Raw genomic sequence first — 23,097 nt, forward strand, 5'->3', positions numbered from 1 at the left:
CTTTTAAAAGTGATTGTACTTGCATGTGAATTTCTGTTGGTTTTTCTTTTCAGCATGACTTACATTTCATTTTGTGTTTCTTTTAGGTTTTGTTTTGTTTCATAAGATCCCCCTGGATGGGTAGCTGAAATACAGGAAAAGACAGAGGAAGGGGCTGTGGTGCATGTTGGTTGATGCTGCCTTGTAAGCTGGACTCTTGGGGTGGGCCTTGGCTTCTCCCAGAAGTCTGCTTACCTGGGGTTTTCTGGTGGAGGTGGGCGGTGTTTGCAGGAGGTGCTGGGTGAAGCCTGCAGATCGCGAGCTGTGATTGGGGAACACCAGAGCTGAGGCCGCTCACAGGCAGCAACGCAGAGACACAAGAAAACATCTTAAATTAATGCTTCTCTTCTGTTCTTACAATCGTTCAAATACAGAATTGAATTGAAATTCCACTGAACTGTGCTTCTCTTCTGAGGGATGTGCTGTGTGACCATACTGGAAATATATTTGATTTTTTATTGTTTCTGTTTATTAAAGATGAACTACAAGGTTAAAAAATCTAAATTTAGGGACAGGTATACGTGGGTGCACACTAAACTGTAATCTCCATGTAACCAGTATTTTAGCATCATGTTCTACTGTTTAATCAGCACAGAATTGAGAAGGTCTAATTTTTTTCATCTACAACACAACAGCTAAAAGAGCATATAGAGTGTCACTGTGGGGACTTGGGGATGTCACGAGAGGTTCTTTTCTTCCTCATAATAAAGGTCCAGAGCCATGCAATCAATGCTAGTGACCTCCTTAAAGTTTCTTTAAAGACTTTCTTAAAGACTAGATTAGCTGGTATTTATGTATTTAAAGAAGCAGCAGCAGCAGCAGCAGCAGCAATTTGGTTGGGGGCTATAGATTCATGTTAGCTGTAGTCGGTTTCAGAATAACTAGAGGAGTGAAATATATGCATATGGTGCATATGTCCTTTCCTTTGCCCTCTGCAGTTCATCTGCGTTTCAGAAGTTTGTCCAGTGATAAGGCCACAGCCTCTCATGCTGTTCCCATAACAGAACTGCAGCTTTTCTACTCTGAAAAGGCCTGCACACAGAATGGCTGGCCTGCTGTGAGCAGGAGTTGATATTGTAAGTAGGGTAGTTTCCCTACCACACACTACAGTACCACTGGGTTTTCGTGGGCAGGACAGCTCTTCTGACCCCAGCAGCACAGAGGGGGCAGGTTGCTAATGAATATGTGCTTTCTATTGTCCAGCTTCATTGCTGAGAGGGCAGCCTTACAGACACAGAATCCTGCATCCCTGCCTTAGTCTTACCATGGATCCCTGTTTCACTCACTTGGCCATGGCAGTGACCCTTGTACACTCTGCTCAGTCTGTGCCAGGTAGGATCCCTGTCAGAGGACAGGTTTGGCTGCCCTACCCCACCCCACCTCACACCCTTCTTGTTAAGGGAACTTCAGAGCCAGGCCTGGAGCATGTCCTTTGAAAATACAGTCAGCGCTGTACAGCATAGGGAATATAATTAATAATGCAATAACTATGTATGGCATTAGGTGGGTATTGGAAATACTGAGGGGAACCCTTCATAAAGTATATGATTGTCTAACCATTATGCTGTACACCTGAAACCAGTACAAAATAATATTGAACGTAAAAAAAAAAAAAGACATGTGCAAAGACTCCATGGCTGAATCAGAAAGTTACTGACTTAAACAAATTTTTTTAATAGTTACACAAATTTTACAGTTCAGCTTTAAGGATGCATACATTTTTAACTGGTCTATCATGTTTGGAAATGTTTTGAATCCTTTGTAACCAAGGTATTATGCTTAATAAACCAGAATCCACTTAGGTACCACTTGATATAAAAAGATTGTTCATGATGGATATTTTAAACTCTGTCTCTTACCTTAGCCACTAACTATGGTGTTATTGCTTGATGCCGACACTGCACAGAAACCTATGGATCACAGCACTTCACGTGGCTATTCCATACCCAGGCCCGAAAGGGGCAGTTTCTCCAAAGCGGAACAGGTTCCTCATTTTCAAAAGTTTTTCTGTTTTTTCACCAGAAGGACATTTGAGTGTTAGGGCAGCTGGCCCTCAGTATGGGGAGGTCTGGATATTATCTGAATTTCCATTTTCTTGCTTGCTGCTAAGTGACAGTTCCTGTCACTACTTAGATGCCGATCTTTCCCGAAGGTGTTGATTTACACAGAGGCCAGCTAATTGCAGAAATCCTGAACCCTGGAAGAAAAATGAAATTCAAACGGGAAGCCAAGCAGAGGCTGTCAGGACAGCTCGGGTTCTTAAATATCAGCCATTTGGTGATTTTTAAAAAGCTTTTATGTTATCCATGGAGCCATTAAAAGGGGGGTGAATTGTGTGAGGCCTATTTTTAAAGTTTCCCAGACCCAAAAGGAAAAATAAAGGGATATTTGTACTCAACAGCTGGAAGAATGGCGGGGTAGATACTTGTTTTAAAAGGGAGAGAAGTGGACAGATAAGGCAATTTAATGGATCAAACCGCAGTTGACATCTCCTAGGGAACGAGGAAAACAGCAGGCTGTTAGGGAATTGTTTCATACGGTTCTTGAGTTCCTTACTTTTTACTTTTTTAAAGCCCTGGAGATCACAGTCAGTATCATAGCTTCTCAAGTCTGTACTCTAGACCACCCCCTTTCCTCTTTTTGCTTTCTTTGTCCCTGTAAGAAATCCTTTTCGAACTTCCTAGTGACAGGTATCATATATTTCTGCAACATCAGTAAAGGACAGGCAGTGTTTTTGCTGAAATCGCATTTGTCGCCCTCCAGGAAGGACCAGGCATTTCTGTACCAGGCAGGTACCCGAAATGAACAAGGTGCCCTGGGTGGGTGTCCATCCAGAGCGGCAGCTCTCAGGCAGCCCCAGCCGACTCCTGCCTCCTGGGAATGTGGGCCCAGGGATCCAAATCTTCTGATTCTTTATGAGACACCTGAAACCTGGACTCTTATGTGAAATGTCCCTATTTTTAAAAAAATTGACTCAGTTATTTTTAAAATGTTATGTAGGCCAACAAAACAATTCTGTGGGCTGCCAGTTTGTTACTTTTGTCTTAAAGCAAGATCATTGTTCTCAATGTCTCCTTCCGTCCTTTGCCAACATCTTCCCAGCATTGCCATGGAGAGCGTTATCTCCATTGGATCTAGCACCTCCAGGATCTGCAGCACGTCATGTACCTTTGGGGCTCTCCTGTGCCTTCCACCCAATGCTGAACTGGGCCCTCTCCCCCTGCCTGAGACTCTCTTGCATCAGTGTGTGCCCTTTACCCCCTAATTGGCCTCACTTCCATGTGGCCAGAGGCAATCCAATGAGTCCTTTCTCCTGTTTTATGTGATGTGACTCCTTTCACCAGTGTCCATATTGCCTGGCCTGTGCAGGTGCAGCCAAGGTCAGGGGAAAGAGAGCAGCCCCTTTTCATGGGTGTCCTTAATGTACTAATGTGGCCATTGACAGATGGAGCACAGCTGTGTCAATTTCAAGAGTCTTGGTTCAGGTCCTGTATCTTGAACCTGGTCCCAGTGAGACCCTCCAAGGCAGCTGAGAGAGACTAAGAGACTCCCACTGTCATCACACGAGACATCAGTCTGAGGCCAAAGAAGCAAAGAAGCGAAGAAGGTCTAGATCTCAACAGGAAGAATGAATCCCCACAGACTTGAAAGACACTTCAGGGGTTTCACTCCTAATCTCCAGCAGAGACTAATATCATTTTTGACCTATTACATGCCGTTTCCAAAAGTAGAGAGCAAAGATGAGAATTAAATAACCCCAGCCTTACAACACAGAGCACAGAGGGAGTGGGCTTTGGGTTCCACTCTTCGAGTAACCTTGAATTACACCCAGAGGGTTAGGGTTAAAAGTGCCTCCTTAGACAGAGCAGAGGCCTCCATTACTCAACTGTTTAAGGAGCAAACAGCTCAAGAAGTTCAAGGTGCAAATTCAGTTCATGGCCAGGTGTGAGGGTGAGTATGATGGAGGTGCTCCTGCTTTTTCTCCTGCTTTTTCTTTTCTCTTTATTTTCTTAAAATCCCTAACTCCCTCCCTTTCTCCACCCCGCCTTCCTTTCTCCTCTACTCCCTCTCTCTATCTAGCATTCTAACTTGACTCCATGACAAACTGAGAGTTTATTTTTGTTTTATTGGTTGCTTTCCACACACCTTTTTTACCCCCTTATGGAATGGAATCAAAGCACCCAGGGGAAACTGAACTAACTCTTCTCTCACTCTGTTAGAGAATGGGTGGGTGACTTAGACTCTCTCCTGCTCTAGTGCCCGCTGTCTATAGCACCTTCCTTGGCTTTCATCTCACACAACAATAGGAGCTCATTTCATCTTGTTTCCTAGACTCCAGGTGCAGAGGGAGAGCAACGGAAGGGAAGCAGTTCCATGTAATCCGGGGTCTTCATGAGTAGCTCCATCCAGCCATTGGGCTGTGCCATTCCTATCTAGAAGAGCCCCCTGGGTTTGTGCCAGTTGGCAGACTTGACCCTAAGAAAACTAGGACAGAAGTAGGCATCCTGTGACGTGTGCTCTGCTGTGTCACAGACACAGCACCTACAATACCTGAGAACCATGCCAGGCTTATTTGGGGGGACCTGGGAAGGTTAAGGACTCTCCTGGATAGGGCAGGGATGTCATTTCCTGTGAGGAGCTGCCACATTGAATTAACCAGGTCCCCAACCCAGAAAGTGACACAGAAACAGCTGTCACAGAAGTCAGCTTTCCATTCAAGGCAGTCCATTTCCTTGTTTTGCTCTTCAGGGCCAAAGGAGCCCCCAGCCATCTGATTTTGACAGTGAGATCACTCTGAGTTTAATTCGGGCTAGTATTTCAATGGAGCCTTGGGATGGTCATTCATGGGCACCCAGGGCAGGTTGTTATTAGCTGTGTCTGGAGTCATACTTTTCATGAAAAAATTGCATGAGAAGTAAAGAGAAGAACAAAGGTTTCTCGCTTTTATTTTAAGACAGTCCATTTAAGAAGAGGGCATAAACAAATATAAAATAGCAAGTGACTCTGTTCACAATGTATATGTATGTCAAATCATTGTGCTCTACTCTTTAAATGTCCTGCCATTTTATTTGTCAATTATGCCTCAGTAAAGCTGACAAGAAAAAAAGTACAAGGGAAAATACGAAGAGATTCCAGAGAAAGGCAAATCCTTGAGTGTCCCCCATTTCACGCTGGAATCCATTTGCTGTAATCCACAGGCAGCCTGTGAACCACTCTCATGGCCTGTTTTTTCTCCACAATGTTCTGGGTTATAAAGTCATTTTTTCATACTTCCTGTAAATAGTGGATGATCATTTTTTACTTCATTTTTAAGTTCTGTTTTAACATGTGGATAGATCATAAATGTACTTGCTGCATTCATTTTTTTAACAAGCGAATAAAGTTTTATAATTCATCTCCATGTGTCTTGCATTCTCTCCAGGGCCTTGTGTACGTCACCTACCTTCCTCAAGCATAACTCATCACCCTGTGGGTCCTTGGTGGTGTCCGGGAGTAAAGGTGTTAGAAGAAAGAGTATGAGAAATGTCATGGAGAGTTAGGTGGGGGAATCCCAAACCTAGTACAAATTCTGGACTCAATCTCCCCCAAAGGAACTTTTAAATTTCCATTAATGTGAGTTATACATTTATTGTTTACTGATTCTTAATCTCAGGTATATTTTCATTTGGGGAAAAGGCAATACTAAAAAGACAACAAAGAGTTCCAGGAAATTTAAAAAGAGAAACAAACCCTACATTCCGTGGCTAAGTCCTTTGGTATTTTAAAAACTTAGAATTACCCAGATCCCAATAAGAGGACACACCTGGTGCTCTGTCCCTCCATTGTAAGGGACTCTGGTCAAATGAACAGAACTTGTACTTTCATGGATGAGGAGATTGAGGAAGACAAAGGGACATAGAGAAAAGAAACTATCAAATCATAACTATTAACACAGTGCCCATACTTCCTGTTCCTTTGCTTTTCATCCCCCATTGGGCCACACTGTCCTTTCCTAATTTTTTTTTTGTCCCCTTTTAAGATAGGAGCTAACATTAAGGCTTGTGGGGCCTCAGCTCTGATTCATTTGAGCTTGTTTCTGGTGACCTTGGAAGAGTATTACTCCAAATGAAAGACTTAGGGACTGGAAAACGGATCCAGCATGACCGGATGTCTTACCAAGCCAGATACACAGACTCTCTCTCTCAAGAGTCTGTTTACTGCTGGTGACTTAGCCTTTTTCTGAGTGCCCTTTTCAATGTGCCTTGCCGAGGGGAGGTTTTGTTGGCCATTTGGAGGTCATATAACAACGTCAGGCAGTAGGCATTGGATGCAGACTATGTTCAAACTAAATGACTTTGAGAATGTCATTTTACCACTCCATTCTTCGGCTTCCTCATTTGCAAAATGAGGTAATGATAATGGCAATCACACCTCCTCACTGGGCTCTTACAAGAGATGAGAGAGGTTTGCACTGAACTTGGATATTTCTCAGTGAGTGTCTGTGACACACACAGATTCACGTCCATGTGTGGGTTATGTGGTGATTGTGTAAGCACAGGTAATGGAGTCCAAATGAAAGGGAATTTCACTCACTGGTCATTCTGAGTGTGTCCCCAAGAATGCCACCTGGGAGCTTTCTCAGGAGTCAACACGATGGCTTTCCTAGACCTTCTTTCTGCCCTGGTGAGTCTTGTGCATTGGCCCTACCTCAGGTTTGATATCAATGACATAATAGCACACTGTGTTTGGGCCTGTGTGATGATTATCTGGTGAGTTTGAAGGGCACTCTGTATTTTCAGGATTCCAGAGGAAAGAGCATTGAAGGACATATCTGCAATAGGGCCTGTCTTTTTGTTCTCACTTTATGAATTTAGAATTTTCGATCCTTTGAATAGAATCTACTTAAACTTGTGAATTCTCCATGTGGAATTATTTATTTAAGAATAAAAGTAACAAATGAATTGGCTGAGAGACTGCTTGAAAGAAAAGACTTATTTCAAGTTCCCTCAGGCCTTACAAACAAGTGTTTAGAGGCAACAAGCTACAAATGACAATAGAATTTTCTCTTGCGCTTCCCAAGGAGGTTTCCCATAAAGGCTGTTGTAGGCAACACGGGATTGGCTTGGCTGGAGCTACTTCATGTTCGAAGTAATAAAATTTTATTTATTTAATGATATTTTGTAATTTGGGCTTTTCTGCTGTTGTTGAATCTTTATAAATAAGTGGCACTGAAGTTTTACCAACACTTAATTTAAGGTACTTTTACTATTGCCTGTACTTTTTCTAACACTTTTGAAGCAAGATATACCACTGAGTATAAGACACAGAGTAATAGTTAATGGGTATTGATTTCTCAGTACATACCGAGCACGTTATGTTTTAAGTATTGAAACATAGCTTAATGTATTAATTTATTTATGTATTAATTCATTCCCTGCAATCCTATGAGGCCAGTGATACTCTTGCCTCTGTTTAAAATGTTAGGAAACTGAGGAACAGAGTGATGCAGGGCCTTGCCTCAGGTTATGTAGCTGATGAGTGGTAATCCCAGGATTTGAATTCAGGCAGGCTGGCTCAAGGCCCAGAGCTCAGAGCAACTAACCTGTATGGGTTGGACCTCTAAGCAGGGCGGAGCCTGGGGTGAGTCCAGCAGATGCCTAGGACACTCTCAGGGCCATGCAAGGGCCCAGGGGTCACTCTCGCCATCGCTAGCAGTTGAGCAGAGATTATTGCCATGGCAAAGCACAAAGGTAAGGTGGACTTCACTCACCAAGAGGCACATGCTGCCCCAGGAAGCCCCTGGTTGTGTGTGCCGCTAACCGAGCCCTGAAGATTTTGACTCGCAGATACGGGGCCCAATACTGAAATGGGCACCTGATTTCAAAATCTTACCTTATGAAATAGAGAAGTTGCAGGAAGTGTCTACTTAGTACTAACTAACTAATGAAAACCAAGAGCATGTTTTTTTGTTTTGTCCATTGTAACTGAAGATGGATGTGTTGTTTTTGATTGTTCTAAAGTGGATTTTTTCACTACTCTTGAACTTGAATTCACTTCCTATTCACTTGGAGCAGTCCCAACACCAAGATGAGTGATGAGGAGGGAAACTGCCTGGGTGGGCGTAGGGTGGAAGGGGCATGGTGGGGAGTTATGTTTGAGGACGTATCCTGTCACCAGCATGAAGAGGGTCCAGTCATTGGAACAAGGTGGCAGAAAATGCCTGAGCTGCTCCTTGCCTCCGAAACACAAGACAGAGCAGCATCTAAGCAGCTCAGTCATGTCGAGGCTCCCATCCCCGACTTTCCTGTTTGGCAGCTGGTGACTGAAAGAGGCTGCCAAGGGCACATGCTTATTTGGTCAAGTCTCATCTCACACACCACAAGACCCTAGGGCCTGCGCCTACTGAATTAAAGTCTTTACCTGACGGTGAACTAAGGGACAATAAGTTCTCTCCTTCCCTCTCATCTTTCAGAATTTCTATTCTGTTTCCCAGGAGGCAAGGAAATACCTCTTTTGTTATCCACCACCCTTCCATTTGTTTTCAGTAATTCTCACTGTACGGTAATTAGTCTTGCTGAACTGCTACATAAAAATGTAAGCCGTGGCTGTTCGCTCTAAGGATTAGAAATCAGCTTCAGGTAAGTTCATGCAATTTCAGTGAAGACCCTTGAACTCTGAGGGGTGGTGGTAAGAGTCACCAGTCACCAGTCACCAGTCACCAGCACCGCTCTATGTTTGGAGGAGTTCTAGGTTTTAAATGAACTAAGCCATAACTTATTGGGGTGTGTTAGGGTTTGGGGAGATCACTCCCTCGACAGATTTTTATCTCTGCATTTACTTAGGCTTCCGGCTTTGGAGGGACCAACCACCTCTCCACCATCCTCCTCTAAACACAGTGGAATCGCACGCCACGTTTTACTTTGGTGCCATGCCGGCTTCTTGGTGGGTTGGAACATTGGGTGGCTACCAGGTCTTCAGTGGAGGAGAGAAGTCAGGATATGTCTGCTCAGTTCCACCAGGGGAGGCTCATCTCAGACAGGGCTCATCTGTCACCTCTGCCGTCCTTCAAGATGGGCTCCCTCTTTTCTCCTTTTCCTCATCTGTTTCCTCAGCCACTGTGGTCAGTCTCCAGTGTTTCACCTTTCTTTGTTTGTCCCTTTAACCTGCCCATACATCTGTACATTTTTCCTACATCTTGCAATTAAAATCATTTGGGGTGAGTTCTTTTTCCTTGACATGACCCTAACTGAGACATATACTAAATGTTTTAAATACATCATCTTGTTTTATCATAATACTGAGTCTATTCAAAATCCAATAACTATGTATGGTCACTTATAGATCAGACAGTGTGCCAAGCTCTGGGAGCTACCACAATAAGCCTAACAGATGCCATCTTTGCCCTCATGGGCTATGGCCCAATGGTAATATCAAGTGGTGTTGATGCTGTTATTGTTCACATTTGACACAGGAGGAAACAAAGACTTTGAAAGTTGAGTAACTTGTTCAAGGTCACGCAACTCAGATTCATCTGTCCATAAGACCCATGCTCTGGCCCTGCTTCTCTGAGGTCAGTGCTTTCTTTTGCCTCCTGGGCGACCCTGTGTCTGTGAGCTCTGAGATGCCATCAGACCTCTGCACTGCATTCTGGTGGCACTAATTCTTCCTGACTCAGTATAAACTGGTGAAAAGTATCCCCTCCCTTGCTACCTATTTTTCTTCCCCTGTTATCATTAAAAAAAAATAATGATTTCTTCTTCTATTCCTCTAGTTCACTTTCCACACAAATACGCCTTGCCCTTTCTTTAATTTTTACACATTAGAAATTTATAACTGCTTGGGCAGAATGTGCACATAGGAGAGAAATGTGTGCCTGTGTGTGTGTGTATGTGTGTGTGTGTGTGTGTGTTTGTGAGAAAGAGACCAGCAAGGAAAGACAATATGCCTCATACCATACACACAGAGAGAGTGGGACTATTGCATGCTTTATGTCCTGTTTGATTGAATGGGAATTTAACCCCAGTACATACACAGTTTCTGCCATTTCTGCCTCCCCAGTGCTCACTGTGCCTTAATGCCCCCAACTCCTTGAAAATCCTTTCCATATTGCATGTTTTGCTTTTTGTTTTTACCTCCTAATAAAAAGCAAGAAATCCTGCTGAGGGGAAATGATTACAAATCCCCAAAGGTTGGTGTTCCATTCTGAGCTCCAAGACGTGAGGATTGAGTGGATTTCAAACTTGGCTAAACTTCTGACTTGGCAAATGCTTCCATCCTCATTTGTGACAGCTTGGAAACTTCCATTTTCTTGGGCTTGTAAATGAGGCTGCTGATTTGGTCTCCATTTTCTATCTCACTGTGAATTATGAAATAACCAGCCTGAAGGCTTCCTCTGCCAGTAACCCCCTCAGCGGAGTAAGGGTGTGTGTGCTGTTATTACATTCTTTCTTTTTGGTTATGGTTTACCTATTTCACACAGGCAGTGTACTTCCCCTTTTCTGCCTTTCCACAAAATGACAATTGGATGTCTGGCGGTTTGGGGTGCTGAGAATAATAACCATGTGTCTTCATTGTGGTCACACGGTACTTCATGGCCAGCAGTCCTCGAAGGGGACTCATCCTCAAATGGCAATTTAACAGTTGGGTTTCTGGAGCAAGTCGGGTAACACAGGAAGCCTCCGAGTTTTCCTCAGAGGTTATGTATGGGTCCTGTTTCAGGGCACATCCGTGCCCATTTTCTTTTTTAAGTCAAAAATTGTCAAAAATGGAGAAACTCTGAGAAATTGCTTCCTCCTTCTCCTTCCTACACTGTTTTCCTCCTCCTCTTTCTTTTGCCCCGACTCTTTCTCCTAACTCCATACCTGATTTCTGAAAGTTCATTTTAAGTTCTCCTCAAAAGTGGTTTTTTCCTCCGTGTTCATGCAAACCACAGAGAAGTTGGGGCCTGTGACTATTGGGTAGAGTGGACAGAGGTCGCTGCACATGGGAGCAGAAAGAACGTCCAAAGGCAGATGTGTCCCCTGAGAAGCTGATGCTCAGGTGGGACAAAAGCTGCAAAGACTTTAATCTGGAGAAACTCTTTTGCGAGAGGAAATGAAAAAGGAGCCAGAGAAGGCGGTGAAAGCACAGAACTATCATGCACGCGTGAGCCTGGTAAATGAGAGGGAGGGAAAGTTAGGTCAAGCATCCTAGACCTAAGGATCTTCACTTTTAAGGAAATATGGGCAAGGCCACTGAGGAGTCTTTGAGCCAATGTCGGCCATCAGACAAGTCCTTGTCTCCCAGGCTGGCTGTGCCGTGTACTCCTTCCACTCTCGGCGGTCTGTTCTGAAGCAGTCCATGGAAAGCAAGGACGTACTGCAGATGAGGGGGTGGATTTGAGAGCTCATACAGGTTTCAGGGTGTAGCTGGGGCCCCTGGTCACTTATGCTCCCTGAAGTTGCAGTTTGGAAGGTGCTTTCAGACAAGAGGAGATGTCTTATCTGACCTTTACTTAACTTATGTCCTGGAGAACAACTGGTCCCATCTCTATGACTTCCTGACCCACCCATCTGACAGTGACCTGCGCAGTCCTGGGTGGACCGCTGGGTTCCAGTGCTCAAGGGAACCTCTGCTTCTTTCAATGACCTACTATCAATTACATTGGTTGAAGGGATTTCAACTATAATCATTGTTTAAAAAAAAGGACACAGGCTAGTCAAGTCAACATTCTGAAATGCTTAAAATGTTTTTGAGCTGCAGGCACCGGCTTATTTACTGCAACATAAAACGACATCTGAAACCAAGACCTGTTTTTGCTTTTCTCGCCTGCACACTCAAACCGCAAGTGATTTTATTTCATTTCGTTATGTGTTCCCTGTCAAACAAATTTCCTATCACACGGCAGCGCCCGTCGTTGATTCATCTTCTTTCAGGAGAGTGTTTGTGGAAGTGTGTGTCAGTGCCTTGCTGGGCGTGAGGAGAGAGCTGGAGTGGAACAGCGGTGCAGCCTCTTACACAATCGCTCTCTCTGCTCCCCAGCAGCCTCAGCCTGGATTGTTTTCAAGAAAAATGATGCCTCGTTTGGATTTGACAGACGTGACTGAGTACTTTCTGTGTGCTAGACCATAGGCTACCAAGTCCAGTGACTACAGATGTGAGCGGGTGAGCTGGTAGGGACTGGCCTCCAGGCTCCTGCAAGAAATGGAGGTTCAGGGTAGCTAGACCGTGTGGTTTTTCAAGACAAGGGGAGATCTGGGGTTTTCTGTGAAACTTCCCAGTTTTTAAATGTTGGCAAGCCCCTTCACATTTTTTAAACTGTTTGTGAGCCAAAGGAAACAGGTCTTTTTGCCAAATTTTGCCTGTTGTGACCCTTGTGCTATATATTCTGCTTGCAACTTTAAGATCTGATCATTTCCTCACAGCCTTGAGCAGATACTGGTCTTTGGTAGGGCTTCCTGGAAGCAGATGCTGGGGTGAGGATTCACACATGAGTGATTTATTAAGGGTAACTCCAGGGCAGCCTGAAGGGAATGGGGGAGGCAGGGCAAGGAAGGGGAAGCTAACAGGAGAATGGTTTCAGAGAGCTTTTTGGAGAGGGAACTCTGGAATAGAAGGTGCTCTCCAGAGATTTGGCTATTAGTATTTCATATTCATGTGCCTACTAGTCACTGGCTGAGGGTCTCAACGGACAACAGTGGGCTGCAATAGTTCAAGGGCAGACCTCAGGAAAGAGATGCGTGTCTTGGCTTCTGCAAGAGCTGGGTGCACAACTGTAGCCACGGTGGACCCAGGGGACCCCAGCATGGCCCACCCACAAAGATCTGTGGCTTTTCCAAGCCCATAGCTAATAAGAACCAAAGGTCGAGTCAGCATTTGAACCCTGACTTTTCTGGTCCCAGTCCTGTTCAGGGGCTGTTGACACTATTTCCAGCTGCTTCTCAATAAGATCAATGTGCAAATTCAGATTATTTTAGACCCTGACTGCTTTGGTATATTGACCCAAGATTCTTAAATGGTCTCTTTTAGGATTGCATGGAGAGAGGACTGGTTGGCTTCTCAGAGAAGGAAGGGACAGGTTGATCGGAACCTAGAAAGTGCTCTGAAACTGACAACATTCTAGACAGCCCGGCATGGGCTCCTGAGAGCCGGCGACAACTCTCAGCTCTCAGTTCTTTCACGGCGTTTGGTGATTTCGTATCTGAGATGTGGGCAGTGTTTGGGGGTGTTCTGATCCCCAGTGCTGAGTTCTAGGCCTAGAGACATGACCATCCTGATGCTTTTGAGGTGAACCAGTCTGAATCATTCAAACCTATAGTGTACTATTTCCTTCGGAGAGTTTTAAACTATTCATGTATTTAATTTAAAGATACACCCTCTAAACTCCAAGCAGTTCCCCCCGAAGGAAGGCCATCAGAGTCAGGGAGAAAAGGCAGAAGCTGCCACACCATCTGCTAACCAGACATCTCTGCAGCTTGAGGGTCATAGAGGCAAAAACAGATCAGATATTTTAAAAATATTTTATTTATTTATTTTTTAGGGAAGGAAAGGGAGGGAGAGAAAAAAAAGAGAAACATCACTGTGTGTTTGCCTCTGGCACACCACCCCATGGGGGACCTGGACTGCAACCTGCATGTGCTCTGACTGGGAATTGAACCTGTGACCCTTTGGTTCACAGTCTGGCACTCAATCCATTGAGCCACACCACCCAGGGTGGATTTTTTTTTTTACATTGAACCTACCATGTCTACCCACTGAGCCCTTGACCTGTGCCTTGAGCTTTGATAAATGGCCTTGTTCATCCTTCCAAACCTCCACATTAACCAGGACAGCCTCCTTGCCCTCACCTCTCAAATGCCATCCTGAAATCAAACCATGTCTTACTCCCTGATATCTTTCAAACCTGTCCCTTTTTCTGTAGTCCCACCATCTTCCTTCAGGCCCTTCATATCTGAGAAGGGCAGATTGGTCTTCTTTCGCCTTCTCTCCTTGTGTTCTTGAGTCTAACATTTTCCTCCCCAAATACAGACTTGAGCTAGTCAGTCCTGTACTCACACTCCTCTGGCAACTCATATGGCTGAGTAGATCATGTCTGAGCTTCTCAATAGGGCATTCAAACTACAGAACATTATCCCTGCAGCCAGGTGTTTCAACCACGCCTTCCCCACCCACCACCTCTGTTCCACTTTCCTAAGCTACTCACTCTTCTTGACCTGACCGTCTTTCTCCCACCACCTTGTACATTTACCTGTCACTTACTGATTGAATGGCCTTGGATTTGGCCCTTAACTCTCCAAATCCAAGATTCTTCCTCAGAAAAATGAGAGTGGCAAAGAGCTTCTTTGAAGGGAGCTGGGAAGAATTAAATGGGAAAAGTTTGGCAAGAGAGTAGGATAGCCTGTGACATGTTGTAGGTGCTGAGTAATGATATCATTGTTATCATGACTATTATGACTGTTGTCCCTTTCCAAGGCCCCACTCAATTCCTGTCTTCCTCCTAGAAGCTTCCCCAGAACTGCTCACATAGATATGACACCTCTTTTCCTGTACTGTCTTAGCATTGTGCCGTATTTGATCATCTGTCAAGGAGAGCCTGGGTTCCCCATTGCTGCATTTAGTTGAATTATTCCAAAACACTAGACAACATTCCACTCCTATTAGAGATGTTCTCTGTGCTTTCAAAGAAGCAAATAAAATATTTATAACACTCAGTTGAGATCACCTTTGTTGAGAAGTGAGAATGGTTCTGGATTATGCTATGTGGGATCTCAGGCTGAAAGGCTTGATCAGAAACAGAAGCCTCTGACGTGAGGAAGATCAGTAAAGTTTTAAGATCCTGAATGCAGCCTGACCCCCTCTATGAACAGTTCCGGCTAAGTTTGGGGGGGTATTTTTTAGGTATTTGGACCAGGAATATTTTGATGTATTCGTTTCCTCAGGCTGCTGTAAGAAATGAAGACGAACTCAGTGGCTAAAACAACAGAAGCTTATTCTTTCACAGTTGTGGAGGCCTGGAGTGTGAGATTGGGGTGTCGTCAAAGTTGCCTGCTTCTGGACGGTCTGGGGAGAGTCTGTTGCATGCCTCTCTCTCCCGAGGGCTGCTGGCAACCTTTGGAGGTCCTTGGTTTGGGGACACATCACTCCATTCTTTGCTTGTCTTCACATCCCTTTTCTCTTTGTGTCTCTGTGGCTTCTCCTCCTCCTCTTATCAGAATAATTGTCCTTGGATTTAGGGCCCACTCTAAATCCAGGATGATCTCATTTGAGTTCTTTAATTCTATCTGCAAAGACATTTTTTCCAACTAAGATCACTTTCATTGATTCCAGAGGTTAGCATTGGACATACGTTTTTTGGAGGCCACTATTGAACTCCTTATACTTGAGAATTGAGTTTATCTGAGAGGTTGGTAGCATAATGGAATGCACACGGTATAGGGGCCAAGAAGATCGAAGTTCAAATCTCTGTTTGGCCCATGCTGTGGATTTATTCCTTAACCGGTCTCTCAGTTTCCCTTTATATAAAGTAAGGGTAAAAGTTCATTTCTGTATAGTATCTAGCAAAATGCAGATTCACTGTATAGTTATTGTCTGTAGTGATACCTGCTAGATTTATTCATTTAATAAAAATTTAAATCTCTGGACATCAAGGTGATAGAGACATATCACATAGCCCTCAGTCATACCAGCACATGGAAGAGGTTCAGTGTTGTTGAGTGAATAAACAAGTGATGAGATCTGAAGCCTATCAGAAGTACTTGCTCTGTTCAAGCATGGAAAGAGGCTTTGGCAAGTGTGGTTATCCCTGCATTATGGAAAGTTTGCTTTCTGCCATTTTGCTTTTATGAAAGACCTATAGTAGTACCTGTTTTTACTAACGGAAAGAAATCTAAACAGAATTTTTGCTTTATGAGAAAAGGTGAAAAGTGAAAATAGCACGCAGCATTTTGCAGCGAGCCATTATAGAGGCAGCAGGCATCCTAAGCATTGAGTGGCACCGTCTTTGCTGTATGTTAGTGTTATTTTAGGTTGCATGCATTATTTGGTATGATTTGGCTGGTTATTTTTTGGGTCTGGGAATGCTCAAAAAATTTTCCATATAAAGTAATGATAATTGCTTCTTTGCTTTATGCCAGTTTGGTTAATGAGAGGTTTCATAAGAACGTTCCACTTTCAGATAGTAGGGGAGCCCCTACTTCTACAGAGCTTTCTGCCTGCAGGATTAACTATGATGGCAAAACCTTAAAGTAAGTTCATTTTGGGGGCTATAAAAAAAACCCTCAAATAATATTATTGCACTGTCATCTTACTTCAGTGGCCCAATATGTAGCAATTAAAGTGGGTTTTATGGGGAATTTATGTCAAGAAGCTTTATAGTGTCCCAAGCAAAGAAAAGCTTACGGCACTGAGCAAAGTGGAAACCTCAAATGCTTGTAGGGGTTAGGCAGGTTACAGACTGGGTGGGGTAGGCCCCCTGGAGAGTGCATAACTTATTTAAAGAGGGCAACTTCTGCTAATTCACATATTCAACCATTTCTCATGTCCCTAGTTCTTGGTGCTGAGGCCGCAGGGTTGAGCAAGGCAAACACTGTGTTCTCATGGAGCTTCTGTTCTGTGAACCCAGCTCCAATTGCCCCATCCATGTGTATTGCTGCCAACTCATCTTTTTAAAGAGAAGAAATCAGAATTTTGTGGCAACCTCCTGATTTTTAAATGTTGGCAAACACTGTACATTTTTAAAAGAACACTGTGCAGGCCAGACAGAACTTGTCTCGATTCCATTTAACCTATACATCGCCAATTTAAGACCCTGTGTGGAATCTCATGACCTTTATCTTAAGAAGCATTTTGCCAATGTCTGATTGTAAGCCAATTCTCCTTTTTCCTGACCTCACTGGAGGTTGCTAATGGTCACAGCTTACTGTCTGTGTCCCCCACGACTGAATGATTCTTTGGCATTTCATCCACATATTTTAAGGCAAGCTGCCCTCTGTATATTGGCATTTTCTTTTTAATTCTATCTCTAGATCTTTGATTATTGTTTTGTGTTCTCTCAAGCCTCCAAAAAGGTTCTAAGCCCTGTCATCTGATCCCCAGCATTTTTTGTCTTGATGGTCAGAATCTAGCCCAAACTCTTAAATAAACTGCTTGTAGGTTAGCCTGTTTTTGAGCCTTCTTTTCTGACATTGCCATCCAATTTTCCTAGCCTCTGAGTTGCACTGACTCCCAACCTTAGGTGTGATATTAATTTCTCTCAGAGGGACATGGGTTTAATAGATTTTTTAATTAACATTTTGTAAAATTGGAGCTGTCATACTTTATGGCAGACGGATACAAATGTCTATAATTATATTTTTGGCACTACATCTTGGGAATAGTCTAGAAATGTTTATTTTAACCCTTTCCTAAAATGTTCTGATTTATGGGTGGCCTTTTTATGCATACCTCTAACAGGCCCCGTTGTCATGACAACCCAGAACATCATTTGTCAAATAGCTATAACTTCATTCTGTGTTGAAGCTAAAAATTTATCTTTCAGGATTTATCTTTATGAAAGGGAAATATGCATTTCCTTGGATCTGCTTTTTCTCCCTAATTCTGCTTGTCGTTAGGGAAATTCAGGGTTCAGGGGAAGATTTCCTAGAGAATAAGACAGACTTCCCACCTTCCACCCCACCTCTCCAAACATATGAATTCTCTTATCCATTCCCAAAAAGGTAGAATTATTGCCCTTGTGTCTCTAACTCAATATAATCTTTCTTTCTCTTAAAAAAATTGGAATAAAAATTTTTAATTGATTTTTTTGTTAGTAAATGTTTAAGGAAGGGAAGGAAGAAAACGTTTGTCCATCTGTTTTCCAAGCTGAAGAAGAGTAAGATATTTAGTTATTATATTTATTCATGGGATGTGTGGTTTGGGGATTGCAAACTCAATGGTTATTACAGGGGCCAGACACAATATATAAATGAGTGCAGCAGGATATAAAGGGAGGGAGAAAGAGAGGAAGAGAAACATCAATGTGTGAGGGAAACATCGATTGGTTGCCTCTTGCACATCCCCAACTAGGGACTGGGCTCACAACCTAGGCATGTGCCCTGACATGAAATCGGACCAGTGACCTTTTGGTTTGTGGGACAACACTCAGTAGGAGCCACACCAGTCAGGGCTAATTTTATTTTTTTAAAAAGAAGGCTGAAATCAGTATTCTTACGTGAAATTTTCTGATTTGAAAATGTTGGCATGCCATGTATAGATTTTTTTAAAGCAATGCAATAGTCACACGAAGCACATGTGAGGGCAAGTTCACTCCATGCTCTCCCAGATGTCATTTCTGCCCTACATGTGCCATGCTACCCAACAGTTTAGAATGTCTTTGTTTCCTGTATATTGAACAACTAAGCCAATTTTGCTTATGTCTTCTTGGGATCTGATTTGTTCAATAATCTTTCTGGCAGCCTCATTGGCAGTGATATTCTGCTTACTCACTCGCATGTTTTGAGGCTGCTGGGCTCTGGACTGGGTGTGAGAGGAAGCTGTGATGCAGGGCTCATCTCAAAGACACCCCCCCCACACTCCTCTCTGTCAGTCCAAGATAGATGGTGAGGCCCACCAGGTGCCTCCTGGGATTGCTCACAGATTTATGATGCTCTCTTTTTGTCTTTGATGGATGGGGCAGTTTAATCCTCTTCACTAAGGTCCATAGTTTTCTTTTGTATTGGAAGCTCCTACGTGGCTGTTGTCTTTCCACAAGAGATAGCAAGGATTTATTTTTCCCTCACTGAATTGGAGTGTGTTTTGTTTCTCATATATCAGTGGCTGAAAACACTAGTAATTCTTGGGAATGGGCTATCAACAACATCTGGAGGCAAAGCTGCACTGCACCTGTCACAGATGCAGACCACCCCCCCAGAGTAGGCACTCATCACCAAGCCCACTTGCAGTTAGATTTAAGACATTATGGGGTTTATGTGAGATTATGCTGAATGTGGAAACACAGTGGCTCTGGCAACAGGAGCAGATTAGGAGATGTTTTGTGCTGTTCAGATCCCATCGTCATCTGACTTTCCCAGTTTTTCCCATGCCCTCCTATGCTACCCTTCACATTCTCCAGGCTCAAGCCTTACCAAGGGTCCCTGCTTGTTTCCAGTTACCTTTATGCTCTGTATACAGTGTCCTATTATATGCCACCTCACCTCATCTAAACCCAGTCAGGGTTTTATGAAGTCTTTATGAATATAGTTAGCTCTGCTCACCTGTTGAGCCTTCTAGGACTCCCAGAGCCCACCAATTACAGGCAACAAGAGGATAATGGTAGTACTAGGTAGAAATCATTATTCATACTTGGCATCAGCTTTGTGGGAGTAGACCTGTGCCTTCTTCACACAGGGTTCCCTGCACAAGATTTCTTGGTTTAATGTTGTGCTGTTAAGATTAATTCTTAAGAACTTATGAATAAAGAGTCCACATTTTATTTAGCACTGGACACCACAAATTGTGTAGCTAGTCCAGCTCATAATACAAAACATAGGCAAAAGAGACTAAAAGCAGTGACCTTCTTGCCCAGACAATAATTAACATTCATTGTGGTGGCTACAGCCTTCCTCTTTGCCCTGGGGTGAGTGGTATTCCTTTGGCGAGGAAAACCCATAACAACTGCTTATGCATTCCTTCCCACTCTTTCAGGCATGCGTACCTTATGAAAGACTTCCGCAATTCAACCCCATGCATTTAACCTGGGAGCTTGAATTCACCTATGCATCTTTTCAAGTGTAGCTTTCTTTTAGGGTGGCATTTAGTAGCTGTCACAATTCATCAGTCAGCAATTATTGAATACCTAGCCCTGTACAAGTTTCCTTTCTTCCCTGGCCCCATCATCATTATCAATCATCACAGTGTATGGATTCAGCGTTCATCTGTATGTGATCCTTCTCTTCAAGATGGAGTGTGCTAAGCTCTTTTCTGTTGTTGAAACCAGGCTGACTCTGAAAGGCAGCCATGGCTATCTTCAGAAAAGTGAATTTGTCCACATCAAAAAAGGGTGTGTCCATCAAGAACCAGAAACCTGGGATAATTTTTCCTGGCATTTGCACTATGAGACTCAGACAGATATAACAACAAACTTATCCAAATCTGAAGATGACACATTGGCTTGGCTGAAAACCGAAGATGCACCTTTGTCAAAGTCATGTTGTAAAATTGTGCAGAGACATTGTCCTCTACATCAGGCTGAAAATAGTCATGCAGACCATAGCCACATAAGGCTGACCCAGGGGAGCCAGCAAATGAGAAAGTCTTCTGAAGCCATGTATAAGGAATTACTTTGAAAAATAAAATGTATGAAAATAGTGTAAGCCATTGTTCTTATTCATGGCTTATAGAGCTTGCTTGAGGCCGTTTCAGCATCTCCCCCCTGCAATGCCAGCAAATCCTAATCTCATATGAAACTCAAAACAATTGACAAGATGAAACAGTTCCAAAAACATAAGGAGGCCCTCCTGGTTGAAGTGTAAGACAGGATTTAATGGCTCATGCCTTGTTCCAAGACAGAACGCAGGAGCGCATTGCATCTTGGGATCTTTTTTTTGAGAGAAACAGAGCTCCTCACTGTTTGAGCAAACGCCATACTTCTGCTCTTTGCCAAAACATTTTGAGTCGACCTTATGGTGGAAGTAAAATCGTTAAAATGTGCTGACATATTTTGAATATTTTATTTTAAAAAACCTATTTTTTAGATATCTAAGGCTAAACATTGATAAGAGTCAGAAAATCACCTCTAGGTACACAGATACACAAGTCAAGGGAAGCCCAGTCCATTTGCCCAACATTTGGTTAGAAAATGGTTGCTACATTGGTGTTTTTCTCTGAGGCAAGTAGCCATGCAAGGAATTGAAATATTCCTTGGATTGAGGGAGAATTTTTTTGGATTGAATTAATTGCAGTAAAATGATTATCAATAAACATACTTAGGAGCATGTGCATTTGTGGGAGACAATGTGATGAGCGAGAGAAGGCAGTGCCTTTAAAGGACTTGCATTCTAACTGAGAAAACAAAGTGGTCACACTGTTGATTACATCATATTGTAATGTGTTTCTTTTCCAGCATAATCTGATATCATAGATTATACAGGACCACACTTTTTTTCCCCCTAGTCCCAAACCCCTGAAATCAGATGCTTGGATTTGGGGACGTTTCAGATTTTAGAAATGAAATGAGGTTCCAAAGTGAACACCACCGCCCTCCCCAGTGGGACCTGGAGTAGCTCTTTGAAGTCACACTCTGTAATTTTCTGTGGGCGTACCAACCAGAAGAAGTCAAGTCTACAGATAACCTCACTGCAGTTTAAGTCAGCTTGTGGTGTCAAATGAGTTCAACTTTGGGTTTTGGGAATGTTTGGCTTTCAGGAAGACAGATAATGAACTGGAAGCCTATGCAGAGTATTGTATAGTATAATATAATCTTAAATAATTTTGGAATTCACTATAAGAGAAGTTTCATGAGGGCCATATTGTTTCCCAATACTCAGAAAAATGTCTAGTGTAGAGTAGGCATTTCACAAATACTTAGGTAAATAAAAGTAATAATAAGAAATGTTAACTTTCATGTTATTGAGTGTCTATTCCACATCAGACATAGAGATCTTCACACCAGTGCTTGCTAGGTAGGTTTTGTTGTTCCTATTGTTACTCTTACTTTAGAGACGAGGTTTCTGAGAAAAGTAAACGACCTGCCCAAGGCTACCTGAGTGGCAGGTGACAGAGCTGTGGTTCCATCTAAGGGGATGGCTCTGGTGACTATGAGCAGGCTGCAGTGTCAGGGTCTTGAACCCCAGCAGCCTGGGGTCCAAGACCTAAATTTCCTACTCACTGGTAGCAAACGAATGGTTTGACTTTTGTGTGCCTTCATTTCCTCATGTATAAAATGAGAACACCAGTAAGATCTACCTTATAGGATGGTTGAGAGATACATGTAATGTGCTTAGAAACCATGCCTGGAACCTAATAGGCTCTCGGTAAACGTTGGCTAAATCTGAGGCATTGGTGGGAGAATTTGCAGCAGGCAATTTTGTCCAATGTAATGGAAAGGGTTTTTAGACATAAAAAGATAAAACTTCAGAAAACCTTTTATACAACCTAATAATAAAAGAATAACCTCATGCTGCCGTGATAACCTAAGAATCCAGTGCCCAAGACTAGGTCACAATAGAAATCCTGGTGATTTCCATTTAGTTGATGAGATTAAATAACTGATAAAATATACTAGACTAAGAAGAGAAGAACATCTCCTTTGTATAACAAAGATACTACATCTTGTACTAACAGACTTAATGGTGAAATTCAAAAGTTTTCCCATTAAAATCTGAAGTAACCCAAGAATGCATACTCAACACTCTGATTTTATCATGTTCTGGGAGTTCTTACTAATGAAATAAAATCTGAAATAGATATGAGGTTTACTTAAGGGAAAGTGAAAGATATTTTTATAAGTATTATAAGTGTTTGGAAAATGGCGGAGAACCTATTTCTAAACCCAGTAATGAATTGACAGTTTTATAATCTGGCTGGATATCCAACAGACTATTTAATATCTTACCCTTATGTTAGCAGTAATGTTAGACAGTATATTGATTAGAAAATGTCTTTCACAATAAGAGAACAATAATAGCAACAGCTATAATATACCCAGAAGACAGGCGCAGAGGTGGGGAGGAAGCTGTGTGTACAAAGTTAATACTCTCCACATAAATTATAACAGAAGAAAAGGAAAAACCTAAATGCTTAATAATATCAGAATGATTAACTGAATTGTAGTGAAATCCCAAAGGCAGTAAAATAAAGTATATGCTGACAATGGAGTTTAGACAGTTAAACTCTACTCAGCTCAGCATGTATTCTATATGAGTCATGACTCCAAACTTATTTTTATGTGGAATAATGAGAGGAAGCCATCAGAATGTTAATATTATGGGATATTGAGGTGATCTTTGTTTTCTTTTTATATTTCCTGCATTTTTTTCAAATTTTCTACAAAAAGTAAGCATGTGTTTTATAATGGAAAAAAAAAAAGGAAAACTGTTGTAAAGCTTTTAAGGAAAAAAATATAAT

General features: G+C 42.6%; 1 protein-coding gene across 5 annotated transcripts in view; it reads left to right on the forward strand.

Moving 5' to 3' along the window:
• Window positions 1-23,097, forward strand: part of NTRK2 (neurotrophic receptor tyrosine kinase 2) — a 319,680-nt gene that overhangs the window by 130,079 nt on the left and 166,504 nt on the right. Inside the window, exon 12 of one of the 5 annotated variants that reach the window (XM_037035697.1) lies at window positions 87-5,434. The exons of the other annotated variants lie outside the window; for them this stretch is intronic. Within the exon in view, the coding sequence (XP_036891592.1) occupies window positions 87-124 (38 nt within the window). The 3' untranslated portion in view covers window positions 125-5,434. Of the gene's footprint in view, window positions 1-86; window positions 5,435-23,097 lie in introns of those variants that run through there. 5 annotated transcript variants of the gene reach the window in all.

The sequence above is a fragment of the Sturnira hondurensis genome, unplaced genomic scaffold (assembly GCF_014824575.4).
Source record: "Sturnira hondurensis isolate 20B ecotype Veracruz unplaced genomic scaffold, ASM1482457v3 Scaffold0022566, whole genome shotgun sequence".
In the NCBI taxonomy this organism is placed as follows: domain Eukaryota; kingdom Metazoa; phylum Chordata; class Mammalia; order Chiroptera; family Phyllostomidae; genus Sturnira; species Sturnira hondurensis.